The sequence below is a fragment of the Acanthochromis polyacanthus genome, chromosome 1 (genome assembly GCF_021347895.1).
Source record: "Acanthochromis polyacanthus isolate Apoly-LR-REF ecotype Palm Island chromosome 1, KAUST_Apoly_ChrSc, whole genome shotgun sequence".
NCBI classification, from domain to species: domain Eukaryota; kingdom Metazoa; phylum Chordata; class Actinopteri; family Pomacentridae; genus Acanthochromis; species Acanthochromis polyacanthus.
In genome coordinates, this window is record NC_067113.1 from 30261674 (window position 1) to 30286816 (window position 25143).

The following is a 25143-nucleotide window of genomic DNA, read 5'->3' on the forward strand; positions in this document are numbered from 1 at the left end:
AAACCTGTAAAATAATATTTTCTGCTGATTTAAAGAGAGTAAGAACAGCTTAATTTTACAGCCAAACATTGGAAAATAACAAATTACTATAAAATACTACTAAATTTATTTTTCTTTTTTTTATAGTTGTGGCCTGTTTGTTGACAGTCAACATGATAATATATTTTTTCTGTGATTTTATCAGATATTATCTGTAATTTAACAGAAGGGGGAAATCCTTTAAACACCAATAATTTGTTTTAAAAACCTTGAAGCTTTGAATGTGTTTTTACAATGTATATTTAATTCTGTAAAATTAGAGAAAAAAAAACTGTAAATAATCTACAATATCTCCTACATTATCAGTCAGTAACAGTGAGTTTCTCTGCTGGTATCTGATTGGATAAAGATCTGTGACCAGCACAGACGTCTCCTCCTCTGAGCAGCTACAAACTAAAAGCAGCTTTCTCTTCCTTCTTGCGTCTTTTCTTAGCTCTAACAGAAATAGCAGCCGTCGGTTTGAGGCGTCAGAGCTGCACAGCTGCTGCCGCAGAGATGGAGGCTGAGATATGGAGGCTGTGGGTGGGGGAAGGAGACGGCACAGAGAGAAAAGTGCACCAGGTTTTTGTATGAGGCTTTTTCACCGTGGGGACAGGGGGCCACGGTGATACAACTCCATAGAGCCGTCGTACAAAAACCTCCTCCATTCACTTCCATTGTGTCGACGGCTGCTTGCAGCTAAAAACACTGTGGAGAGCAGAAAAATCAACAATCTGAAGGCAGGAGGGATGCCGGCACACTTTGGCACCGAAAAGTTACTTTAGAAGCAGAAATTAACATGAAAAAAAGTTTTTAAAACCTTTCAGTTCAAAGTTGGAACCTTCAAAAACTTGCTTCACTTTTCTTCAAAAAGCTCAAACTAATGTGGACATAATGAAGCTCAGCCTGCAGGTTTAAAGCGTCTTCATCCTCTGGATTATTGAGCTGTGTCTGAACAGCAGCATTATGGAAAGTTTAGGGACTTTTTGCTGAAGGAGGCCCTCAGTGTGACACTGGAAGTGAAGCTTACTTTGGAAAAGGAACAAAACTCACAGTTTTAGGTAAGTTGGAGCTTCACAGCTTCACTTCACTGCATCCGACTTAAAATAGAGGAAATGTTGGTGTGAGAGTTGAAGAGAAATCAGTTTTTAATGACAAAGCTGAAATATTTAACTGATTCAGAGCACTGTGACCTACACTGATCCTGCTTACTTTGGAAAAGGAACCAAACTGACGGTTTTAGGTAAATATTACATTTAAATTCTGTGTTCTGATGGATTCTACTTTAGTTTAGAGTCTCAGTGATGATTGAAGAAATAATGAAAACTCTAAAATGTGAATTCTGTGAGAAAACGTTTCATGTTCAGTGTTTTTGCACCGTGAGCTACAACGATCCTGCTTACTTTGGAAAAGGAACCAAACTGACGGTTTTAGGTAAATATTCTACTTTAATTCTTTGTTCTGATGGATTCTACTTTAGTTGAGAGTCTCAGTGCTGATAGAAGAATTTGTTAAAACTTAAAAATGAAAATTCTGTCAGAAAACCAGTTTCATGTTCAGTGTTTTTGCACCGTGACCCAGGGTCAACCTGCTTACTTTGGAGACGGAACCAAACTGACGGTTTTAGGTAAAGATTTCTTTCTAATTCTGTGTCCTGCTGATGTTCTACTTCTGTTTGAGTCTCAGTGTCGACAAGCGAATTAGTGAAAACTTAAAAATGAAAATTCTGGGAGAAACAGTTTAATGCTTCGTGTTTTTGCACTGTGACCAACACTCAGCCTGCGTACTTTGGAAAAGGAACCAAACTGACGGTTTTAGGTAAATATTCTACTTTAATTCTATGTTCTGATGGATTCTACTTTAGTTTAGAGCCTCGGTCATGATTGAAGAATCAGTGAAAACTTAAAAATGAAAGTTCTGTCAGAAAACCAGTTTCATGTTCAGTGTTTTTGCACCGTGAGCCAGACTACTCCTGCTTACTTTGGAAAAGGAACCAAACTGACGGTTTTAGGTAAATATTACATTTAAATTCTGTGTTCTGATGGATTCTACTTTAGTTTAGAGTCTCAGTGCTGATGGAAGAATGAGTGAAAACTTAAAAATGAAAATTCGACCAGAAAACCAGTTTCATGTTCAGTGTTTTTGTACTGTGACCACCACTGAACCTGCTTACTTTGGAGAAGGAACCAAACTGACAGTTTTAGGTATGTATCTCACTTTAATTCTGTGTTCTGATGGATTCTACTTTAGTTCAGAGTCTCAGTACTGATGGAAGAACTGGCAAAAACCTAAAAATGAAAATTGTGACAGAGAGCATGTTCAGTTCATGTTCATGTTCAGTGTTCTTGCACTGTGACCGACGCTCGGCCTGCTTACTTTGGAAAAGGAACCAAACTGACGGTTTTAGGTAAATATTACATTTAAATTCTGTGTTCTGATGGATTCTACTTTAGTTTAGAGTCTCAGTGCTGATGGAAGAATGAGTGAAAACTTAAAAATGAAAATTCTGCCAGAAAACCAGTTTCATGTTCAGTGTTTTTCCACTGTGAACCAGGCTAATCCTGCTTACTTTGGAAAAGGAACCAAACTGACGGTTTTAGGTAAATATTTCACTTTAATTCTATGTTCTGATGGATTCTACTTTAGTTTAGAGCCTCGGTGTTGATGGAAGAATTTGTAAAAACTTAAAAATGAAAATTCTGCCAGAGAACCAGTTTCCTGTTCAGTGTTTTTGTACTGTGACAACGCCAACGAAGCGTACTTTGGAAAAGGAACCAAACTCACCGTTTTAGGTAAGAAAAGAACCATTAAAACTAAACTCATGTAAGAAAATCTGTAGCTGAAGCAGTGCAGAAAGTTACTATAAGTATTGAGGTATTCATAATTTAATATTCAGCTCAGTACTTTTTGCTATTAAGCCTCAGCGCTGTGCCAACTATGAAGCTTATTTCGGCCAGGGAACTAAACTGACTGTTCTCGGTGAGTAGAACTTCAAAACTCCTTCATACTGATTCATTCAACAAAGACACACAAAATCCTGATTTAACTTGTTTTGTTTTAGAGAAAATAGTTTAGTTTAGTGCTGCATCAAAGTTGTAAAAAACGGATGGTAGTGTAACAAATGTTTTAAATAAAGTGGTATTTAAAACGATGAAAACATAAAATGACCCAAAAATAAGGAAGCAAAGTAAAAGCAGCATCTCAGCCTGTTTTTACTCTGATCAGCTGCACTGTGACACTGGTGCCAATGAAGCTTACTTCGGTGGAGGAACTAAATTAACCGTTTTAGGTAAGAAACCAAATCTTGTGATTAAAAAAAAGCATCATTACTGAAGTGTTTCTAGATCCTAAATCCAGCTAAAGTTGAGCTCATTGCTTTTTGTTCTTAAAATTTGTGTCAGAATGAAACTTCTTTTGGCAAAAGGAGCAAACTGACTGTTCTTGGAGTTTAAAATGAAGCTTAACAAGCTCACAATTGATGTTTGGATTGCAGATATTTGGCAAAAACAGGCTGCAGTTGTTGGTTTTAAACTGAAACATATATTTAGTACATAAAGGAGTGAAGTTAAAGCAGCACCTCAGGCTGTTTTTACATCGATTAACTGCACTGTGACTCTGGTGGTGTTGGAGAAGCTTACTTCGGTGGAGGAACTAAATTAACCGTTTTAGGTAAGAAAATAAAAGAAATCAAAAACAGCATCGTAACCGCAGTCTGTCTAGATCTTAAATCCAGCTCAAGTTCATCTCGTAGCTTTTTATTCTTAAAAACTGTGACAGTACGGAGCAGATTTTGCTCTGAGGACCAAACTGACTGTTTAAAATGAAGTTTAACAAGCTTAGAATGGAGGTTTGTGTTGAAGATATTTTGTAAAATCAAACTACAGTTGTTGTTTTTGAAGTAAAAATGAACTTATTACCAAACTAAAAAGCAAAAAAGAGCCAAACGTTGGTCAGTTTTGAGCACTGATCAGCTGCACTGTGACTCTGGTACAGGCTCTGAAGCTTACTTCGGTGGAGGAACTAAATTAACTGTTTTAGGTAAGAAGCTAAAATAAATGACAAACAGAAACGTAACCGCAGTCTGTCTAGATCCTAAATCCAGCTCAAGTTCATCTCATAACTTTTTGTTCTTAAAAACTGTGACAGTACGGAGCAGATTTTGCTCTGAGGACCAAACTGACTGTTTAAAATGAAGTTTATGAAGCTTAGAATGGAGGTTTGTGTTGTAGATATTTTGTAAAATCAAACTGCAGTTGTTGTTTTTGAAGCAAAAATGAACTTATTACCAAACTAAAAAGCAGAAAAGAGCCAAACGTTGGGCAGTTTTGAGCACTGATCAGCTGCACTGTGACACTGGTTCAACCTCAGTGGCTTACTTCGGTGGAGGAACTAAATTAACCGTTTTAGGTAAGAAAATGCAATAAATGACAACGGAAAAGTAATCTGAGTGTTTCTAGCTCTTAAATCCAGTTCAGGTTCAGCTCACAGCTCTTTGTTCTGAAAAACTGTGTCAGAATGAAGCTTATTGGAGCCAAAGAAGCAAACTGACTGTTCTTGGAAGGTTAAAATGAAGTTTAACGAGCTGCTAATTGAGGTTTTTACTGTACATATTTTGTAAAAACAAACTGCAGTTGCTGGTTTTGAAGGAAAATTACATTAATACAGAACTAAAAAGCAAGAAACAGAGGCAGAATGTTGAGCAGTTTTTATATGGATCAGCTGCACTGTGACTCTGGTTCAGGCTCAGTACCTTACTTCGGTGGAGGAACTAAATTAACCGTTTTAGGTAAGAAGCTAAAAGAAATCAGAAATAGCATCATAACTGTAGTCTGTCTAGATCCTAAATCCAGCTTATTGCTTTGTGTTCTGAAAAATTGTGTCATAACTAAGTGTATTTTAGCCACAGGAGCAAACTGATTGTTTATAACGCTAAACTGAAGTTTAACAAGCTTCTAATGGAGGTTTGAATTGCTGACATTCTGTAAAAACAGACTAAAGCTGTTGATTTAAAGGAGAGTTATAATTATTGAACAACTAAAAATCAAAGCAGCAAAGTAAAGGCAGAATGTCAGGCTGTTTTTACACTGATCAGCTGCACTGTGACTGATGGTACGAGAGAAGCTTACTTCGGTGGAGGAACTAAATTAACCGTTTTAGGTAAGAAAATAAAATAAACAGTATCATTGTTTCCAGATCCTAAATGAAGGTCGGTGATTTTGGCTCTGAAGCTTAACTTCAGTCTCAGGATCAACTTCTTTTAGAGTTAAAATAGAGCTTAATAAGCTTTTTAATTGAGAGGTTTGTATTGCAGAAATTTTACATAAACAGGCTGCAAAATCAGAAAACCAACAACTACAAAGAAAAGCAGCAAAGTAAAAGCAGCATCTCAGCAGTTTTTGCTCTGATCAGCTGCACTGTGACACTAATGCTGAAGCTTACTTCGGTGGAGGAACAAGATTAACCGTTTTAGGTAAGAAACTAAAAAAAACAGCATCGTAATTGCAGAGTTTTTGATCATAAATCCAGCTGAACTTCAGGGTGACGTTTTTTTCATCTTAAAAATGAGCCAAAATGAGTCTTATTGGAGCCAGAGGACCAAACAGAGTTCTTATGAGGTAAAACAAAGATTAAAAAGCTGCTGATTAAGAGGTTTGTACTGCAGATGTTTTGTAGTAACAGCCTGAAGTTGTTGGTTTTGAAGAAGAGCTGCATTTATTCCAAAACTAAAAACTAAATCAGTAAAACAGAAGCAGCACCTCCGGCTGTTTTTACATCGATCAGCTGCACTGTGACTCTGGTGGTGCAAATGAAGCTTACTTCGGTGGAGGAACTAAATTAACTGTTTTAGGTAAGACACTAAAAGAAATGACAAACAGGAATGTAATCTGAGTGTTTCTAGCTCTTAAATCCAGCTGAAGTTGAGCTCATAGCTCTTTGTTCTTAAAAACTATGTTTGAATGAAGCTTCTTCTGGCAAAAGGAGCAAACTGACTGTTATTAAAAGGCTAAAAGGAAGTTTATCAAGCTTATAATGGAGGTTTGTGCTGCTGATGTTTTGTAAAAACAAATTACAGCTGTTGGTTCTGAAGAAAAATCACATTTATGACAGAATTAAGCAGCAAAAAGGCAGAATGTTGGGTAGTTTTGAGCACTGATCAGCTGCACTGTGACTCTGGTTTTGGCTCTGAAGCTTTCTTCGGTGGAGGAACTAAATTAACTGTTTTAGGTAAGAAAGTAAAATAAATGACAAACAGGAATGTAATTTGAGTAAATCAAGTCTGAGTTCAGCTTATTGCTTCATGTTTTTAAAAACTGAAGCTTCATTTGGCAAAAGCACCAAACTACCTGGCCTAAAACAAGTTTATAATGGAGGTTTGTATTGCAGATATGTTGTAAAAACAGGTTGCAGTTGTTGGTTTTAAAGGAGAACTGCATTTGTCACAAAACTGTAAAGCAAAGCAGCAAAGTAAAGGTAGAATCCCAGCCTGTTTTTACACCGATCAGCTGCACTGTGACTCCAATGCTGCAGAAGCTTACTTCGGTGGAGGAACTAAATTAACCGTTTTAGGTAAGAAACTAAAAGAAATGACAAACAGAAATGCAATCTGAGAGTTTCTAGCTCTTAAATCCAGATAAGGTTCAGCTAATTGCTCTTTTTGTTTTCATTTTATCCAGAGGATCAAAGTGACTATAGTTTAAGTTAAAACAACACACTAATAAGCCTACTTATTGAGGCTGGTATGCAAATATGTTGTAAAAACAGGTTGTAGTTGTTGGTTTTAAAGGAGAACTACATTTGTTAGAAAAGTTCAGGCTAAAGCAGCATCAGGATGTTTTTACTCTGATCAGCTGCACTGTGACTCTGGTTATGAAGCTCACTTTGGTGGAGGAACAAGATTAACAGTTTTAGGTAAGAAATATATTATTTAACAGTCTGTAAAAGGCTCTCTGGTGAGAAAACAAAGCTTTAAACTGGAGCAGCTCTTTGACAAGCTTAAAGCTCTTCATAGCTCCAGCTCAGAGCTTTTTGTCGTGAAGCTCAGACACTGTGTCAGTACGAAGCTTATTTCGGCCAGGGAACTAAACTGACTGTTCTCGGTGAGTAAAACATCTAAACTTCTTCTAATGAGTGAATCTGTAAAAGCAAAACTAGTAAAAGCAAAAAGGTTGAATAGAAAAAATGTTGTATTTTTTGTTAAACTTGTAAAAAATCAGTCAGTAATGAAGCAAATGTTGGAATGGGGGTGGATAAATTAAAGAAGAGACTACATTTTAGAGACTAAAAGCAGAATCTCTGATGGTTTTGTGTACTGATAGCTTCACTGTGCCACTGTTGGTGCAGAAGCTTACTTTGGTGGAGGAACTAAATTAACCGTTTTAGGTAAGAAAACATTTACGGATCTTTAAATATCATTTAGAAATGATGCTTCTGAAACTCTAAATGCTAAAGTGGATCAAATTTCAGTCTGTATTTGTCAGTGTGTGTCAAAGTTGGGGTAATTTTATGCTTCTTCAGATAAATAGAGGCAGTAGGAAGAGTTTTTGTTCCAGGTAAAGTCTCTGTGCTCCAACACCGAAGCTTACTTTGGAGCTGGAACTAAACTCACAGTTTTAGGTAAGAAAACCTGCAAAAACAATCTGATCTCAGCTTGATTCTCAGGTTTATATGCTGGGATTGTAGGAAACATTTAGAATATAGTTAATACGGATTGTAGAACATGTAAAGCCTGAAAGCAGAAGTTAGTTGGAGCCTGTAACAAGAGTAAAAGTGGTAAAACATTTGGCTCTAAGCCCAGATTCTTACTGTTGCAGTTCCTGTCAGTTCTTATCAGCGCTATGAAACACTGTGTACTATCAGTCAGAGGCTCACTTTGGAGCTGGAACTGAACTCACCGTTTTAGGTAAGAAAGCCTCTTCATATTCACTATAAACTCATCTAATACATGACGATGCAACAGAAAAGGGTCTGATTTGAAAACTCTAAATTAACTTTAAAATGAGAGATTTCTTAAAGTGTCTGTGTTCTGCACTCAGTTTGGTGTGCAAAAGCTGTTGCGTTCATCTTTAAAACGGCACAAAAACAGTGTACAGGTGTCAGAACTGAAAGACAGAGCAGTTTTTCTGCAGCTGTGTAGCAGTGTGAGCAACTTGGAGCCTGCTTACTTTGGAAAAGGAACCAAACTGACAGTTTTGGGTAAGAAAAGTATAAACAATATCTATTTTATGAGCTGTATTTACCCTGAAAAGTTATTGTTCAGTAAGGAAAATGGTTTGATGTCTTATTTACTGTGTAGCCATGCTGTCCAAACAGTAGGAGAAAATCTAAACTGTACATAAGATCTGCAACATTTAGCACAAGAACAAGACTTATTCTGTAGAAGTGTTAGAGCTGAGAAATTTGACCTTTGCATTAAAAGTAATCACAATTTGCAAATTGATATTTCATAATTACCTGTCTTAGTCTCTAATTGTGTGTTCTGTGCGAAACTTTAGTTTATCTGTTAAAAAACGAGCATAAAAAGATGTCAGACCTGAAAACTTGAACCTTAAATCTGCAGCTTGCTAAAAGGTGATTTGTTAAAGTATCTTTCTTTTACGTGAATGAAGGTAAAACCCTATTTAAAATGTGATTTAGTGACTGTAAAAGGCTCAGAGTTCTGTCAGTTTTTGTGCCTGTGAGGAATCAGTGTGCTCTGGAACTTATCCTGCTTATTTTGGAGAAGGAACCAAAGTCACAGTTCTTGGTAAGATCGATAACTTCATTAAAAAGTTCTGTAATTAAGTAACTGGGACATAAGCATTGGAGTTTACAAGTTAATTGAACTATAAATGTAGTGATAAAAGTGGAAAACCCCTTCAGGAGGATGTGTTTCAGGCTCCAAATGTGTGTTTTGCATACAAAAGTTGTTTAGTTTATCTGAAAACCACCAAAAGTCAGTCTGCAGGTGTCAGACCTGAAAACTAGAGCAGTTTTTCTGCAGCCTTGTATCAGTGTGACCAACTATGATCCTGCTTACTTTGGCAAAGGAACCAAACTGACAGTTTTGGGTAAGACAATTCTAAAAATATGATGTTTTTGATGAATTTCATTCACACTGAATCTGAAAGGTTGTTGTTCAGTAAAGGAAAATGTTTTAGTATCTTATTAATGTGCAGCCATGCTGTCTAAATTGTGTAAGAAAACGTAATACTTACATAAGATTTGCAATATTCAGTGCAGGAACAAGACTTTGTTATGCTTTAGAAACTCCCTCTAGGCTAATTAGAGTTGAGAAATGCAGACTTTGCATTTAAAGTAATCACAATTTGCAAAAACTATCTCATATTTACCTGCAATAGTCGTGTGCTTTTTAAATCTTAGGCTCTAAATGTGTCTTCTATTTGTAGTTTTCTGCACAAGTTGTTTGGTTTATCTGAAAAAGGAGCACAAAAAGAAGTGAGTACTGAAGGTTTGAACAGGTTTTTCTGCAGCCTTGTATCAGTGTGAACAACAACTATCCTGCTTACTTTGGCAAAGGAACCAAACTGACTGTTTTGGGTAAGAAAGGTTTTAAAAATCATGTTTTTTATTCACCGAATTTACCCTAAATCTGAAAAAAAAATTACTGTTGTAATCTAAAATCTATATAAGATTGGTAATATTTGGTGCAAGAACAAGACTTTGTTGGGACAATTAACTCATTGTGTTAGAGATGTGGAATTTAAATTGAAAGTATTCAACACAAAACAGCAAAAGTAAATGGAACTGTTTCTGTAGTGGTAAAAGTATGTGTTCATTTCATTACTTCTAGGCTCTAAATTTGTGTATTTGTGCACAAAAGTTGTTCAGTTTATCTAAAACAGAGCACAAAAACAGTTTACAGCTGTCAGTGCTGAAAACTAGAGCAGTTTTTCTGCAGCTGTGTATCAGTGTGAACGACTACAATCCTGCTTACTTTGGCAAAGGAACCAAACTGACAGTTTTGGGTAAGAAAGGCTTTAAAAATCATGTTTTTTATTAGTGTAATTTACCCTAAATCTGAAAAAACATTGTTCTAAGTCTGTGGTCTGAGTCTGTTTTACTGTGTAGGTATGAAAATCTAAAATCTATGTAAAACTGGTAATATTTGGTGCAGGAACAAAACTTTGTTTCACCGAAAAAAACTATTGGGACAATTAATTCATGTTAGAGACGTAGAATCTGGAATTATTCATCAACATGAAACAGTAAAAGTTTACCAGTAAATTCAGTTGTATCTGTGGTGGTAAAACTATGTTTTTTTCCCCAATACTTAGGCTCTAAATTTGTGTTGTTTTGTGCAAAATTTTGGTCAGTTTATGTGAAAAAACAGCCCAAAAACAGTTTACAGCTGTCAGTACTGAAAACTAGAGCAGTTTTTCTGCAGCTGTGTGTCAGTGTGAACAACTACAATCCTGCTTACTTTGGCAAAGGAACCAAACTGACAGTTTTGGGTAAGAAAGGCTTTAAAAATCATGTTTTTTATTAGTGTATTTTACCCTAAATCTGAAAAAACATTGTTCTAAGTCTGTGGTCTGTTTTACTGTGTAGGAATAAAAAATCTAAAATCTATGTAAAACTGGTAATATTTGGTGCAGGAACAAGATTTTGTTTCACTGAAAAAAAACTATTGGGACAATTAATTCATGTTAGAGACGTGGAATTTGGAATTATTCGTCAACACGAAACAGTAAAAGTTTACCAGTAAATTCAGCTGTATCTGTGGTGGTAAAACTATGTTTTTTTTCCCCAATACTTAGGCTCTAAATTTATGTTGTTTTGTGCAAATGTTTGGTTGTGTTATGTGAAAAAACAGCCCAAAAACAGCTTACAGCTGTCAGACTAGAGCAGTTTTTCTGCAGCCTTGTATCAGTGTGGACCAGTACACTCCTGCTTACTTTGGCAAAGGAACCAAACTGACAGTTTTGGGTAAGAAAATGAAAAAAATCTAAACATCCATGCTTATACTTTGGAATTTAAATCTGAAAGTTGATATTAAGTTTCCTATTTTCGTGTCTCAGTTTAGCCATTTCCCAGAGACACCATCTGTTGCTCTAAATCTTAAACTCCAAAGGGTAAAATTCATGATAGATTTCAACTAAATCGGTCCGTTTTGTGGCTAAAATATCTACATTAAGTTCAGTTCTAAGCTGTGAAAGAGGCTAATTTGTCTTATTTTGCTAACAGCAGCTCAACAGACGCGAAAAGTGTTGAATTTTCTTTTGTTCCATCAAAAAATGAAGGTAAAACTTAATTTAAAATGTAATTTAGTCACTGTGAAAGTCACAAAGCTCTGTCAGTTTTTGTGCCTGTGAGGAATCAGTGTGCTCTGGCAATTATCCTGCTTATTTTGGAGAAGGAACCAAAGTCACAGTTCTTGGTAAGATCGATAACTTCATTAAAAAACTCTGCAATGATGTAAGTGGAACAAGGAAGTAAAAGTTTACTAGTAAATTCAATTTTATATGAGCTGGTAAAAGTTTTGTTTGAAATGTTAGGCTCTAAATGTATGTTTTACATGTAGTTGTGTGCAAAAGTTGTTCAGTTTATCTAAAAATCAACACAAAAACAGTGTACAGGTGTCAGACCTGAAAACTAGAGCAGTTTTTCTGCAGCTGTGTGTCAGTGTGAACGGCTACGAACCCGCTTACTTTGGCAAAGGAACCAAACTGACAGTTTTGGGTAAGAAAATTCTAGAAATATGAGGTTTTTAGGAGCTTTATTTGCTGCAAATTTAAAAAAAAAAAAAAGTTTAGTAAATATGTTTTAATCAGTGATAGATATGTAGGTTTGATGTAAAATTGCAGGGAAAATGTCAAATTTGTTGAACAAAATAAGACAAATCTGTTGATTCAATAGAAAAATGTTTGATTTGAGGCCCAGATTTTGTTGTATTTAATAAATCGGTGTGATAATTTATTCAGCCAAAGTAGTAAAATATGTCCTTTGCACTAAAACTAACCAAAAGTCTCATCTGCAAAACAGTATTTGGGATACATGTAACATTAGTCATGAAGTGAAAAAAAACCTTAGAAAGTGACCTATCTGTACTAGTAGCAGTAAAAAAAAAAAAAAAAAAAGTCAGTATTTGTGTTTTCTTAAACCTTAAACTCTAAAAATAGATCTTCAATCAGCACTTTAATATCATCAAATCTGATTTAACTAAGTGCTTTTTGTGCATACTTTGTATTCTGTGTGCAAAAGTTGTTTAGTTAATGTGCAAAAAAGTACAAACAGTCTAGAGATGTGTTAAAAACTGAGCTGTGAAACTAAAACTGTTCACAAGATCCAAAATCGTCTCATTTGCAAAACAGTATTTTTACTTGCATCAGACAGAAAAGTAAAAGGAGTACATTGAACTGTAAAGATATAGAGTAACAGAAATACTCTAAGAGGCTCTAAAATGGACTTTAAATCAGCAGACATGTGAATTTGGGATTTCATTTGCTAAAATATGTTTTTATGTGCAAAATTTGCTTTGTTCATCTAAGAAAAGAGCAAAATGCAGCTGTCACGAGATCCATCATTGTTTCATTTACAAAACATTAAAACTTTCTTCAGTCATGAAATGAAGCTAAGACTCACACAGTACATTGAATTTTATGTGTACCAGTAGCAGTAGGAACAAAAACTGTTGCAGTGTTTGTGTTTTTTCCACTGTAGACTCTAAAAAGTCCTTGAATTAACAGTTTAATAAGACCATGATATTAATTTGTGATTGAATTTGTAAACTTGCTTGTTTCCTGGTTAGTCTGAGAAAAAGCACAATCTATAGCTGTCAGTGCTAAAAAAGACTAGCTCCAACAGTGTCTCATTAGTGGGTTTTTTTTCTTTCATTAACCATTAAGTCCTGTGGGTTAGTAACTGTCAGAAGTAATGAGACGCTTTTTAATTTATTCGAATGAGAAAGTGTCTCGATACTTTTGACAGAGGGTGTAAATCTTGATTTTGTTGCATTTGTGTTGGTAAAAGTGAAAAAAAACTAAAGAATAAAGCAGAAATCAGTCAGCTGGTGGAAGTGTAGTGAGTTTTTTCCATGTCAGTCAGCGCTGTGCTCTGACTCTTATCCTGCTTATTTCGGAGAAGGAACCAAGCTAACGGTTCTTGGTAAGATCACTGCAGTAACTTCTCCAAAAACACACATTTATTCAAAGAAAGCAACCTTAACAAAACATGTAGAGAGCATGTTGCTGTTGTTGCCATTAGAAGTGAAACTGTTCATGTTTTGATGCAGCTTTGGTTTTGTTTTTTCTTTCGTCTTTGCAGAAACGGGTAGTGAGGTCAAACCACCAACAGTAACAATATTTCCACCTTCGCCAAACGAGTGCAGAAACCAGAAGGACAAGAAATTAAGGAAGAAGACCCTGGTCTGTGTGGCTTCCGGTTTCTACCCCGACCATGTTGGAGTCGTGTGGAAAATCAACGGGAACGAGGCCAAGGATGGCGTGGCGACGGACAGCGCTGCCACGAGGGTCGACAAGTTCTACAGAATCACCAGCAGACTGAGAGTCCCTGCTAAAGATTACCACACAGCCAGCAACACATTCACCTGCATTGTCAACTTCTATGATGGAAACGACACAATACCTTATGATAACTCCACTTACGGCATTGAAGGTATTTCATTTTGGAACACAGACATCTGAAAAAGCGTACTCCCTGAACTCGTCTAATCCCGTTTATCGTTTCCTCAGGTAAAGCAGAGGGAGGCATAACACGAGGTAAACATGATTTTCTACTCTTTAAAGTCACCACACTGAAGCTCTAAAATGATTCTGAATGTGGTGTTAAAATTGTGCCCTAAACATTTCCTCTATGAACTCCCTGCAGAGAAATATCTGAAGGTCACACAAGGTGCCAAACTCTCCTACGTTGTTGTGATCATCAAGAGCTGCTTCTACGGCGTCTTCGTCGCGTTTTTGGTGTGGAAGCTTCAGGTTGGTTGTTACTGCACAATTCATCCTACTTACACATATATTTTGTTACCGGTCTTTGCCATAGAAAAAAAATTAACAATATTACTTACATGTGCACGGTGGTGGCATCATCATCAGGCTTTAAATGACTACTAAATAAAATGAATCAAACTAGAATGCGGGAAACTGCAGCTGCACAACTGAAATCAACTTTTACAACCCAGTTAAACAACAATCCAGTGAGTGTTAGTCCTAACTGTTGTCATTTCCATAACTGTGCTACATATCCAATGACTTATTATACTGTATTAAAATGCAGCTTAGCGTAGCACTTAGTTAAAGCTGAACCAGAACACACATGAACACCGACAGACAAAAAAAAAATAAATCACAAAAGCTTGGTTTGAAACTCTCACATGAAAATAAATATGGCATTTAAGTACATTATTTAGTTGAAAATCTTGTGGAAAACAGCATATTTCACATTTGCACCTGCTAGCAAACCATCATGATAATCATAGTAATATGTCAAGTCCATTAAACAACATTTGGTGGGGGCAAAAATCTACATATAAATTATTATTAGCATAAATAATCAGCCAAGATCAGCTGGGAAACCTCAGCCTATCAGATATTATGTTGTACTTAGATATATTTATTGTCTATTTTCATTTTCTACTGATGTTTCTTGCACATTTTGGTTGTTTCCCTTATATTGTCTTATTAGAAAAAAATCCAGTATCTAGCATCTGTAGTTTCATTATGTGAACTAACACAAAAGTAAAAATGTCTCATTGCATTAAGACCATTTGTTCTTTCTCTGTGCTGCAGGGTTCAGCCAGGAAACACCACTGAGAGCTGAGCTGATACCCGACATGGATCGTCTTTGTGTAAATAAAACACCGCAGCACATTGTTGTATTCATATATAAATGAGCCAATTCAATCAAGCTAACAATATATAGTTTTATGCATATTCAATAGTAAAGCTACTGTATGACTGATGTTTTTGTGTGTGCACTGAATGCTTCACTTTCCTCTCAATAAACGCATGTAAAAAGAGCTTTCATTCTGACTTCTGCCTCATCTTTCTCCCCCTCTCTGCTCTCATATCTGCACCCACCATCAGTTTTTCCACAGATAGCTTTGAGGTATTTTTAGCTGCTCGCTTATCTGCATGTTTTCTGAGAAGTCGCTTATTTTTCTCCTACGTATTCCTGAAATATCTCTGCTAAGAAGAACGAGGTGACTCAAGTTTTCTGATAGCCAGTGTTTAACTGAATGGATAACTGTGATGCCGATGCTTTAAGTCGTATCTAGTTTTTCCACTTTGCACAAAACAAGAGAAGCTTATTACTGTTCATTGTCTTTACGCATAAAACATCGTCAGTAGGAAACTAAATGTCAGAGTGTGAGCTTGCCTCATCTGACAGGAAGTCAGCTCGTCTGTGGGCAGAAGGAGGTCAAAGCTGTTGCTGGTGACAAACAGCAGAACAGAGGATGTGGTTTCAGAGCAGCCTGCAGCTCGTCGTCTGTGCTGAGAAACGACGGAGGTGAAACCTTCCACTTCACCACAACCTCCGGCTCACCGGCTGCACCTGCAGCTCTGCACCCACTCTGAACATCTCTGAGCACACAGCTGCACAAAAACACAACTTGTGTGTCAACTGAAGCCACTGAATAAACATGTGAGTGTTATGTGACAAACAGCAGCTGTTTACTGAGGTCTGGTGCACAAATTTGCAGTTGAATGTTTTCATGTTGCAGAGAATTAAACAGTATAGAAGCAACTATCTACAATAAAACAATTACATAAATGTGTGAAGGTGCTTCATTGCAGTCTCCCTCGTAAGCCATGTTCATGTGGATAACTACATTTTACATAAAAATATACAGGTAACAAGTCAAGTTTTACAGCTACACATTGTAAAAAAACAAACAAAAAAAAAACAACAGATTTTAGATATGGACCATTTTAGTCTGGGGGGTTTATGCAGTTACCATGTAAACTGATAGTTTTTCTGCAATTTTACAAGATATTACCTGTAATTAAACAAAACACAGAAATCAGTAAAATAACAATTTTTTTTTTAAATATTACAATAAAAATTAGTTTCCTTTCAATTCTTAATAGAAATTTTTTGTTGTTTTTACAACATTTCAGGTGACCTGTAAAATAATATTCTTTGCCTGTTTAAATACAACCAAAAAATTAAAATAAAAACTAGTGTTCTTTTACTGTGAAAAGTTGTCTTAAAATGACTGACCAATGATAAAAATAAACATTTTTATGCAGACATTTACAGCTTGAGTTGTGTGTTTACAGTTAGCACGTAAATGATTCTTTGATTTTTAACTGATATCAGTAATAAAACAACAAAACAGGGCAAATCTCTAAAACACTAGTCGTGTTACAACAAATGACTTAAAAATATTTTGAAAAAACAGAGTGAATACAGTAAGACAATAAATAACGATTTGAACCCTATCTTCAGTTCATTGGTTTCAAGTGTGCTCCAGTATCTTATATGTTTTTGTCAAAACCCCAGTGAGACACAGACTGAGGAAAATATCTTTTGTGTCCTTAAAAACCCTGTTTTTGTGCAGACTAAGTCAGGTCAACATCTGTGAGGCAGCAACGGAAATGTGTGGCATCTGACATCTGTGAGGAGGAGATTTACACCCCCTGTCAGAAGTTTTACGACACTTTCTCATCCATTTGAATGATAAAGCATCCTAAAACTTTTGACAGGGGTGTACATCTGCTCCAGCAAACCCTCATCTTTACAAGGTCACTTGTACATATGTTTTTACTTCTAAGTCAGACAAGAAGAAAAAAAACAGTAAATTTAAATATTATCTCCTCATGGGCTCACAATAAAAGCTCATACTCAACTAATGTAAAAGATCAGCAAAAAAGATCCAATAATTTTTAATAGAACAGTTCAATGTTCAAACCAAGAAACTCCATCCTAAATCTGACATTTTCATAATGATGATTGTTAAACCAAACAAAAGATGGATGAAACAACAAAGCTGCTGCAGCACAAACTGCACACTGAAGGGGCGTGTTTTCAGTTACAATCCTGTGCTTGTGTATTAAACCATCTTTAGAACATTTATGTTTATGGAAATACTCGTTAAGATTAAAATAAAAACATGAAAAGAAGCAGACAGATAACTTTTTCCTTCTCATATTGGCCGTTTGAAAGCTTCCAAAGAAATAAAAGTTGATGTTTCAATAGTTTTAAAGTTGTGTAAGGCTAAACATCAACAAACTATTTATAATTTCTTATCTGTAACAATGAGTTGTGCTGCACACCTGCAACACAAGAATACAGATTATTCTTGGCTGTTACCAACACAGCAACCTCCTAATAAGAGGAAGACTGATAACTCAAAATAGAAAACATGCCTGGAGATAATAAAAATAACCACAGAAGTACATTATTACTGGAAACTAAAACACTAAATCAAATCAGCTTTATTCTTATAGCACACATTAAAAGTGGCAGTGCTGCACATGCTGGAAGAGAAAAAAACAAAAACGTGCACAAAAGCAAAACAGAAAACAGGACAAACACTTAAAAAAATAAAAATAATTGTAGAACACAGTAAAATAAATGTAAAATACTAAATAATGCAGAACAGAATAGCATAAAAACAAAAAAATGTTTTGAAAAAAGAAATAGAATTAATATAAAATACCCAATAAAACAAGACAGAAAATCTTGTTAAATTAATTTAGAAATAAAATACAGGATAAACACAAATCAAAAATCAATCTAAAAACAAAATAAAATAAATTTAGCAAATAAAAAAGCAACAAAGAACAGATCATAAACCTTATTACATGAACTTGCAAAGGTAAATAAATATAAAATACTAACAAATAAGCAAGATAGACCAGGATAAAAACTTGTGAAATCTATTTCTACAGCAAAATAAATATAAAATACAAAAAAAGCAACAAAGAAAATGTGATAAAATTTTTAAAAATATATATTTGTAACACAAAACAGAAAAAAATTTAAAGTGCAAAAAACAACAATAAACACACATGTAAAATATTAAAATACTAAAACAAGAAAATGAGAAAATAAATAGGAATAAACCCCTTCAAATATTTTATACAGCAAAGTCAAATAAATGTAAAACACCAAAGAAAGGCAGATAAAATCAACATGTACAAGAAAGTAAATATAAAAACAACTGAGAGATATTAAGAGCACTAAGAGCAAAGTGTCAGTGAAGAAGAAAACCAGACTGGAAGGGTTTTTAGTTAAACAATATTAAACTTCATGTGAACAGATGACATTTGTTTGAGCTGAATGAACTTCAAATGCAATAAGAAACAGCAGACATGATTATAGTGAACATTTCCCAGCAGTAGGTTAACATACTCTACCAACTAGAACCACCCACATGTTCCGTCTGAGCATCTGAATGAGAGTTTTGTGATGCTGAACGACCTCTTGTGGTGCAAACTGAATATAAAGTCCTGTTTATTGAATTTCCCTTCAGGGATTAATAAAGTCATCGTATTGTTTAGTATTTCTATACAAGAATCAGAGCAAACAAGGGCTTATTTAGAAAGTTTTGTTGTCTTATAATTACATAAAAATGATTTATGATGAGAATAAACAGACAGAATTAGCAACAAGCTTAAAAGTCGAACTGTTGAATAGATTAAGAAAAAAAGACTGATTTGGCAACTTTAAAACACTGTAACCACCAGCAGAGACTTCTTTATCTTCATTTGTTTACATGCTGACTTGATCCAAATGTCCTCGTATTCAACATGTTGTGATGAAAACTCACCTTAGACTGTAGCTGTACTGAGTGGAGGCGGATCCTGTGAAAACATCAGACTCTGCAGACTTCAGCTGGAAAGTAATGGGGGGAGAGCGCCCTCTGCTGGAGAAACCTGCAACACAGCAGCCAGTCACATCTGGAAACCTCAGAGCTTTGATTTTTCAGATTTATGCTCAGAAAAATCTCAGATCCATTTCAGATTTTGTTCAGAGTTTCTTTATTTATTCATGTGGGACCCAAAACTAGGCTCTTCTAAAATATTTTTTGCAGAATTTTGAAAGAATTTAGAGTTTGTTTTGTTCACATCTTGGAATTTTTGCATTTTCATTCTTAAAATAAACACGTTCACTATGAAGCCATTTAAGAGTTCAATATCTCCAGAATTAAAACTAACAGCCATGGAATTTGGTTTGGACACAGAAGATAACGTTTACAGCCAAACAAAATCACTGATTGACTACAGAAGAATTGACATTTTTAATAAGTGGTCTTTGAAAATGGAAGAAAGTGCAATTCTTTTTTTAAACGTCGGAGGTACGAGGGCTCCAGAAAGTTCCTTCAAGTTTACATATATGCACACTAGTCAGAATGAAATAACATCTGACAGAAACAGTTTAACTAAACTTTAAGAAAAAGCTACAAAAACAGTTCAGGGATGCAAGGAAAAAAATTACATATATAAGCTACTGTAGGATCGACCAGGCATTATCAACAGTGGAACATGACAAGAACAGATTTAACACCTTCACAACCACGGTGGAGATGAGGCTCCCCTTTTGATCAGCGAAGCAAGAGGGACACCAGGACACCACGCCAGATGTGGGACATGACTGGCATGGATGTGGGAAGAACCAAGTCAGCAGGAAGCGAGGCCGAGAGCTGACTTTAAAGGATTCCCCCCCAATACAGACCTCCAGGATGTGCATTGGACCTGTCTTAGCAAGAGACTGGCTCAAAACACCCAAGTACCACCAAGCCTTCAAAGGAACCAAATTGAGGGCAATAAAATTCTGACTGATTCCTGAATCACAGAAGAGGGGAAGCTCAGAAACCTGGAGGATCACTTCAAAGACATTCCATTCACAAACAAAGGAACCCTGGACTCATCTCAAAGCTAACAAAGACAATCATCTCCTAATTCTGGACAAAACTCCTTTTATGTACATCCATTTCACCAAACAAGGGAACTTTTCAATGACTTTGTGATTAATCTACCTCTTGTCTTACCTTTAATATTTTATTCCTCCTGATTAGTATCAATGTAATAATTTTTAACATGTCTGCCGATCACCTATGAGCATGTTTGGTGTCATTTTAATCAGCTATCTATCAGTAATGCTCCTAGATAAACCATGTTCAACAAATTTTAATATTTTGGAAAGTTACAGAAATTTCCTGAAAATGTAACTCTGTGGGACATCTGGACATCAGCCTTCCCTGACAGGGGATGTACCAGACCCCTGCTGAGTTAATGATATGCAAAGTCACCCCTTTAAAAGACCACATCTGAAACCACCATTTTGAGTCCTCCATCACTCAGAGTTCTTTTGAGTTCTCCGGAAAGCACCACTCTGAGTTCTCCTGAATTTGGAAGTTGACTTGCTATCTATCACTCTGAGGCCCCACTCTGTCCACCGTTGTTCCGACCCACATCAACCAAGGCCGACCGGACCATCCACCAAGGCAGCATCATCATCATCATCACGGCACGCAAGTACCTTTCAGTCACTGGAACTTGGTGCAACTTTCTCAAATTATCTTTTCAAAGATAATATTGACAGGCTAACAAATTAGCCAACTATCAAATTGACGGCTGCTTTCAGGTGTGGTCTATTGATCCCTTTTCCTTCAGAACATTATATTTTAAGTGTAATATTAATCCCAGTGTTACATTGAAATATTGTGTTCTCTTCCTTCCTTTTCCCATCATTCACACCTCGCCATCTTATTCGTTTTGTGTTGTTGTTGTTCGTCTTAATGTGTGTTATTGTTGTTGTTATTGTTTAGTTTAGTGTAATAAATGTACATAAATATAAGTTCAGTGCCTCAATTGTTTTGTTGTTCACATCTTGGTCCCTAACTTGTATAGATTCCAGCTACCTCAATTTTATACATAACCTTTCAAGCTAAATAATTCCCCTTTTGATTCCTGAAGCTCTTCTTGACAGCGCAACAAGAAGTGTTTCATAGGCTAATTATTATATTTGTCTAATCTAAATACTTCGCTGGTCGAATATCAGGTAGACTATATAATAATTCTGTATAAAAACCTTAATCCCATTTGAGCAAACATCCCTACATTAATATTGGTGGAGAAACATTATTATAATCTTACGGTTATAATTGGTGGAGAAAACCCTTACAAACAATTTAAACACATATCAAAACATATATCAGAAATCCTACACTACAATGCTGTAATGTTCAAAATCTGCAAAAATAGTACAAGTAAATATCTTTAAAGTTCTATTTTTAGCTGATTTAAATGAAGTTGAGCAGTGACAGCTTATGCTCCAGTACAGTGTCTTGTGAAAGTATTCGGCCCCCTTGAACTTTTCAACCTTTCACCACATTTCAGGCTTCAAACATAAAGATATAAAATTTTAATTTTATGTCAAGAATCAACAACAAGTGGGACACAATCGTGAAGTGGAACGAAATTTATTGGATATTTTAAACTTTTTTAACAAATAAAAACCTGAAAAGTGGGACGTGCAATATTATTCGGCCCCCTTGCATTAATACTTTGTAGCGCCACCTTTTGATGCAATTACAGCTGCAAGTCGCTTGAGGTATGTCTCTATCAGTTTTGCACATGGAGAGACTGAAATTCTTGCTTGCAAAACAGCTGGAGCTCAGTGAGGTTGGATGGAGAGCGTTTGTGAACAGCAGTCTTCAGCTCTGCCCACAGATTCTCCATTGGATTCAGGTCTGGACTTTGACTTGGCCATTCTAACACCTGGATACGTTTATTTGTGAACCATTCCATTGTAGATTTGGCTTTATGTTTTGGATCATTGTCCTGTTGGAAGATAAATCTCCGTCCCAGTCTCAGGTCTTTTGCAGACTCCAACAGGTTTTCTTCCACAATGCTCCTGTATTTGGCTCCATTCATCTTCCCATCAATTTTAACCATCTTCCCTGTCCCTGCTGAAGAAAAGCAGGCCCAAACCATGAGGCTGCCACCACCATGTTTGACAGTGGGGATGATGTGTTCAGGGTGGTGAGCTGTGTTGCTTTTACGCCAAACATATCGTTTTGCATTGTGGCCAAAAAGTTCCATTTTGGTTTCATCTGACCAGAGCACCTTCTTCCACATGTTTGGTGTGTCTCCCAGGAGGCTTGTGGCAAACTTTAAACGAGACTTTTTATGGATATCTTTGAGAAATGGCTTTCTTCTTGCCACTCTTCCATAAAGGCCAGATTTGTGCAGTGTACGACTGATTGTTGTCCTATGGACAGACTCTCCCACCTCAGCTGTAGATCTCTGCAGTTCATCCAGTTCCACCCAACTTAATCACAGTGAAAAAGCATATAAAAAAACAGCTAAAATTAGCTTTTAAATGTTAAACAGCTCAACACAGATTCTCCCATACGTGACTCCTCCTCTCTGTTATAACGTCAGACCTCCATCATGAACACTGACACTGATTTTATGTTCATTTTATTCACAACACAGCAATGATCACAGCAGCTCTCATCAAACTCTCTGCAGCTCTCATCTGCATTGGAGGTACTGTACTAATGACACTGAGGACTAACAGGAGGAGCTGCTACTTTAAATTCATTCTGTTAACGTCATGTTGTTGGAGGTTCTGTATCATGATGTGATTTTAAACCCCACAGGTCTAACTGATGGAAGTGATGTTACTCAGACTCCGTTTTTATGGAGTTTCAAGGGTCAATCTGCCACAATCAACTGCAGTCACACCAAGGGGGCTACTTATTACCACATGTATTGGTATCAACAGCTGAAAGGGGAGACGATGAAGCAAATTGTTTACACAACTTCAACCCCTCCACATCAGTATGAAAGTGGATTCAACAAGGACAAATTTCCAGCCACTAAGAAAGATGCTCTGACTGGATCTGACGGAGGAGAAGCTGCAGCCTGAAGACAGCAGAGTTTATTTCTGTTCTGTGAGTCAACACAGTGATACAGGTGACTCAGACAGCTGTACAAATACTCACAAGTGAACTGAAGGCATCAGTGTTGACTGACCTGTAGGGGGAGCTGTAGACCTGTGGAGTCAGTCTGGGATTTGGGGGAATTGTGCAAACCAGAATCAGCTGAGGAACACAAGGAAGAATTCAGGCAGGGAAAGACAAGGGAACAAAGAAACTGGCAAAAAAAAGAAAAACAGGAAGCACAAAATTATTTACACACAAAGTACGAATTGGAGAAACTGCACACGAGTAAAGCTAGTCAAGGCACAACCAAAAGCAGAACCAAAAATACAACAAAAGTGTGTAATTTCCATAGACCTCATAAATTTCCTTTTTTTTTGTCTGCATTTATTCTCACTGTTTAACTCCATGGAAGGGGTGTCAACACTTTATGAGATTAATGCATATTTTAGTCTTGCAGCCAAATATTTTATTATTTAGTGCATGTGTGTGACCATCACCAGCACTCCCTGAAAGCTAAGCTGACACTCTTTATTACATTTCCCTGTTAAGAGCCAGGGAGGGCAGTGCTACACCTCAGTGGTGCTGTGAGGGGAAACAAAGGGGTGGACAGGACGAGAGGGGACGGACAGGGACAGGGACTAGCAAGCGGTGCTATTGCATCTGAAGAATATCAGGTGTTGTGCTATTCCCAACTAATAATTACCCATCAATGAGACAAACAAACAAACACAAACACAAGAGAACAGAAAACCAAACAAACAACAAGTAAATAAATAAATGAATGAATAATTAGCCAGACAGTACTGAACACCATAGTTGTGGGTGTCATGTTAGTATAGAGTGGAATAGGCCAGAAGATACTAGAGGAAGATACTAGAGAAAAGGAGAGTGGGTTTAGTGTGAGATTAGACTCTGGAGAGAGTCTCAGCACATTCCGGCGGGTCCCATCACTGATCAATAGCGGAACTCGACAGGAGCTGGTGGGACCTGAGCAAACATGCACATGCAAGTGTGAAAGACCCCGAAGCCTAGAACAGCCATCACAGCAATGCAGGGCCAAGCCGACAGGGGGCCCGCCCGCCCGCCCCCAGAGCCAAGAGGCAAGGGAGCGAGGAGGGCCCACACGAACCAACTGGCCCAGCCGGCACAACAACCCCCTGGGAGCTCCAGATCAGAGCAGCGCCCCGGCAGGCACCACAGCCCCAACACAGGCCAGCTGCACGTAGCACCCCACCCCGAAGGGGGCACCAGGCCGCGCCACAAGGAAGCGAGGGCCACAAGCCGCCACGCCCACCCAGGAGCCAGCACGACAAGGACGCAGGGCGCCCAGCCTGCAGCGCCCCCGAGACCCCACCCACCCCAACACACCCCAGGACAGCACCAGGGCCGGACGGAGGCCCCCAGCCAGCAGAAACTGGACTCCAGTGGCAGCACACAGGCCAGGATCAAGGCCTGTGCCCAGGTGAGCCAGAGCCACCCCCCAGAGAGATCACCCAGCCCCCACGCCAGACCACCCGCCCGCAGAGGGCCACCGGCCCCCCGCAGGAGAGGGAGAGGGGCGAGGATGAGCGGGCAGGCAGGAGAGGAGGGAGGAGGAGGGAAGCGGAGCAGGAAGGGACAGGGGAGCAACGGAGGGGCCGATCCACCCCAAGCACCAGGAACAGCCAGGCGCCCCAGAGGAGACCAGCCGCCGACACCCCCGAGGCCCCGGGAGAGCGTGCAGACCCAGCAGACCCAGAGCTCAAAGGGGGAGACACCGGAGACATCCACCCCCAGGGAGAGGGGCCCAAGCCATCCCAACTCCACAGAGCCAGAGAGCAACCCCAGGAACCATAGGGAAAGGACACCACCAGTGCATGCACACGGCCTTGAAGTCCATGGTGCTATCAATCTTTGAGAGTTGGAGTGTTAATAAACTGAAATAAAGCAGAGGAAAGTTAGACCATACGCACAGACAGAACAGGTATTACTTTTTTTTTTTATTTCCAATAAATATCAAAACAGGAGCAGAACAAAAGCAACATAAAGACACAGTTTAATAAGAAAGACATTTTTTAAAAGAGTAAATAAAGCCTGAGAGCAAACTGAAACCTGCTCAAATTTTATGACTTTCTGTCTCCTCCCCTTCAGGTTGAGCCCAAATCATGAGTTCAACCAGTCAGTCAATGCAGAGATGAAGAGGAAGATCAAGACGTCATCATGAGAAACTTCAACAGCATCACTCTTCTGCTTTTCTGTTGTTTTTGTAGGTTTCCATTTAAACCGAT

The 25143-nt window shown here is 37.5% G+C and overlaps 1 protein-coding gene and 1 long non-coding RNA gene across 2 annotated transcripts in view; one reads left to right on the top strand and one right to left on the bottom strand.

The window, feature by feature from the left end:
* LOC110945276 (M1-specific T cell receptor beta chain-like) overlaps positions 1–14993 on the top strand; it is a 79401-nt gene extending 64408 nt beyond the window's left edge. Inside the window, exons 3-7 of the mRNA XM_051949449.1 lie at positions 7073–7119; positions 13292–13632; positions 13710–13736; positions 13846–13952; positions 14763–14993. Of these exons, the coding sequence (XP_051805409.1) occupies positions 7073–7119; positions 13292–13632; positions 13710–13736; positions 13846–13952; positions 14763–14786 (546 nt within the window). The 3' untranslated portion in view covers positions 14787–14993. The remainder of the gene's footprint in view (positions 1–7072; positions 7120–13291; positions 13633–13709; positions 13737–13845; positions 13953–14762) is intronic.
* LOC127534400 (uncharacterized) overlaps positions 1–25143 on the bottom strand; it is a 36173-nt gene that overhangs the window by 3308 nt on the left and 7722 nt on the right. Inside the window, exons 2-3 of the long non-coding RNA XR_007942513.1 lie at positions 22968–23035; positions 18752–18857 (exon numbers count right to left, since the gene is read on the bottom strand). This is a non-coding gene — a long non-coding RNA (uncharacterized LOC127534400). The remainder of the gene's footprint in view (positions 1–18751; positions 18858–22967; positions 23036–25143) is intronic.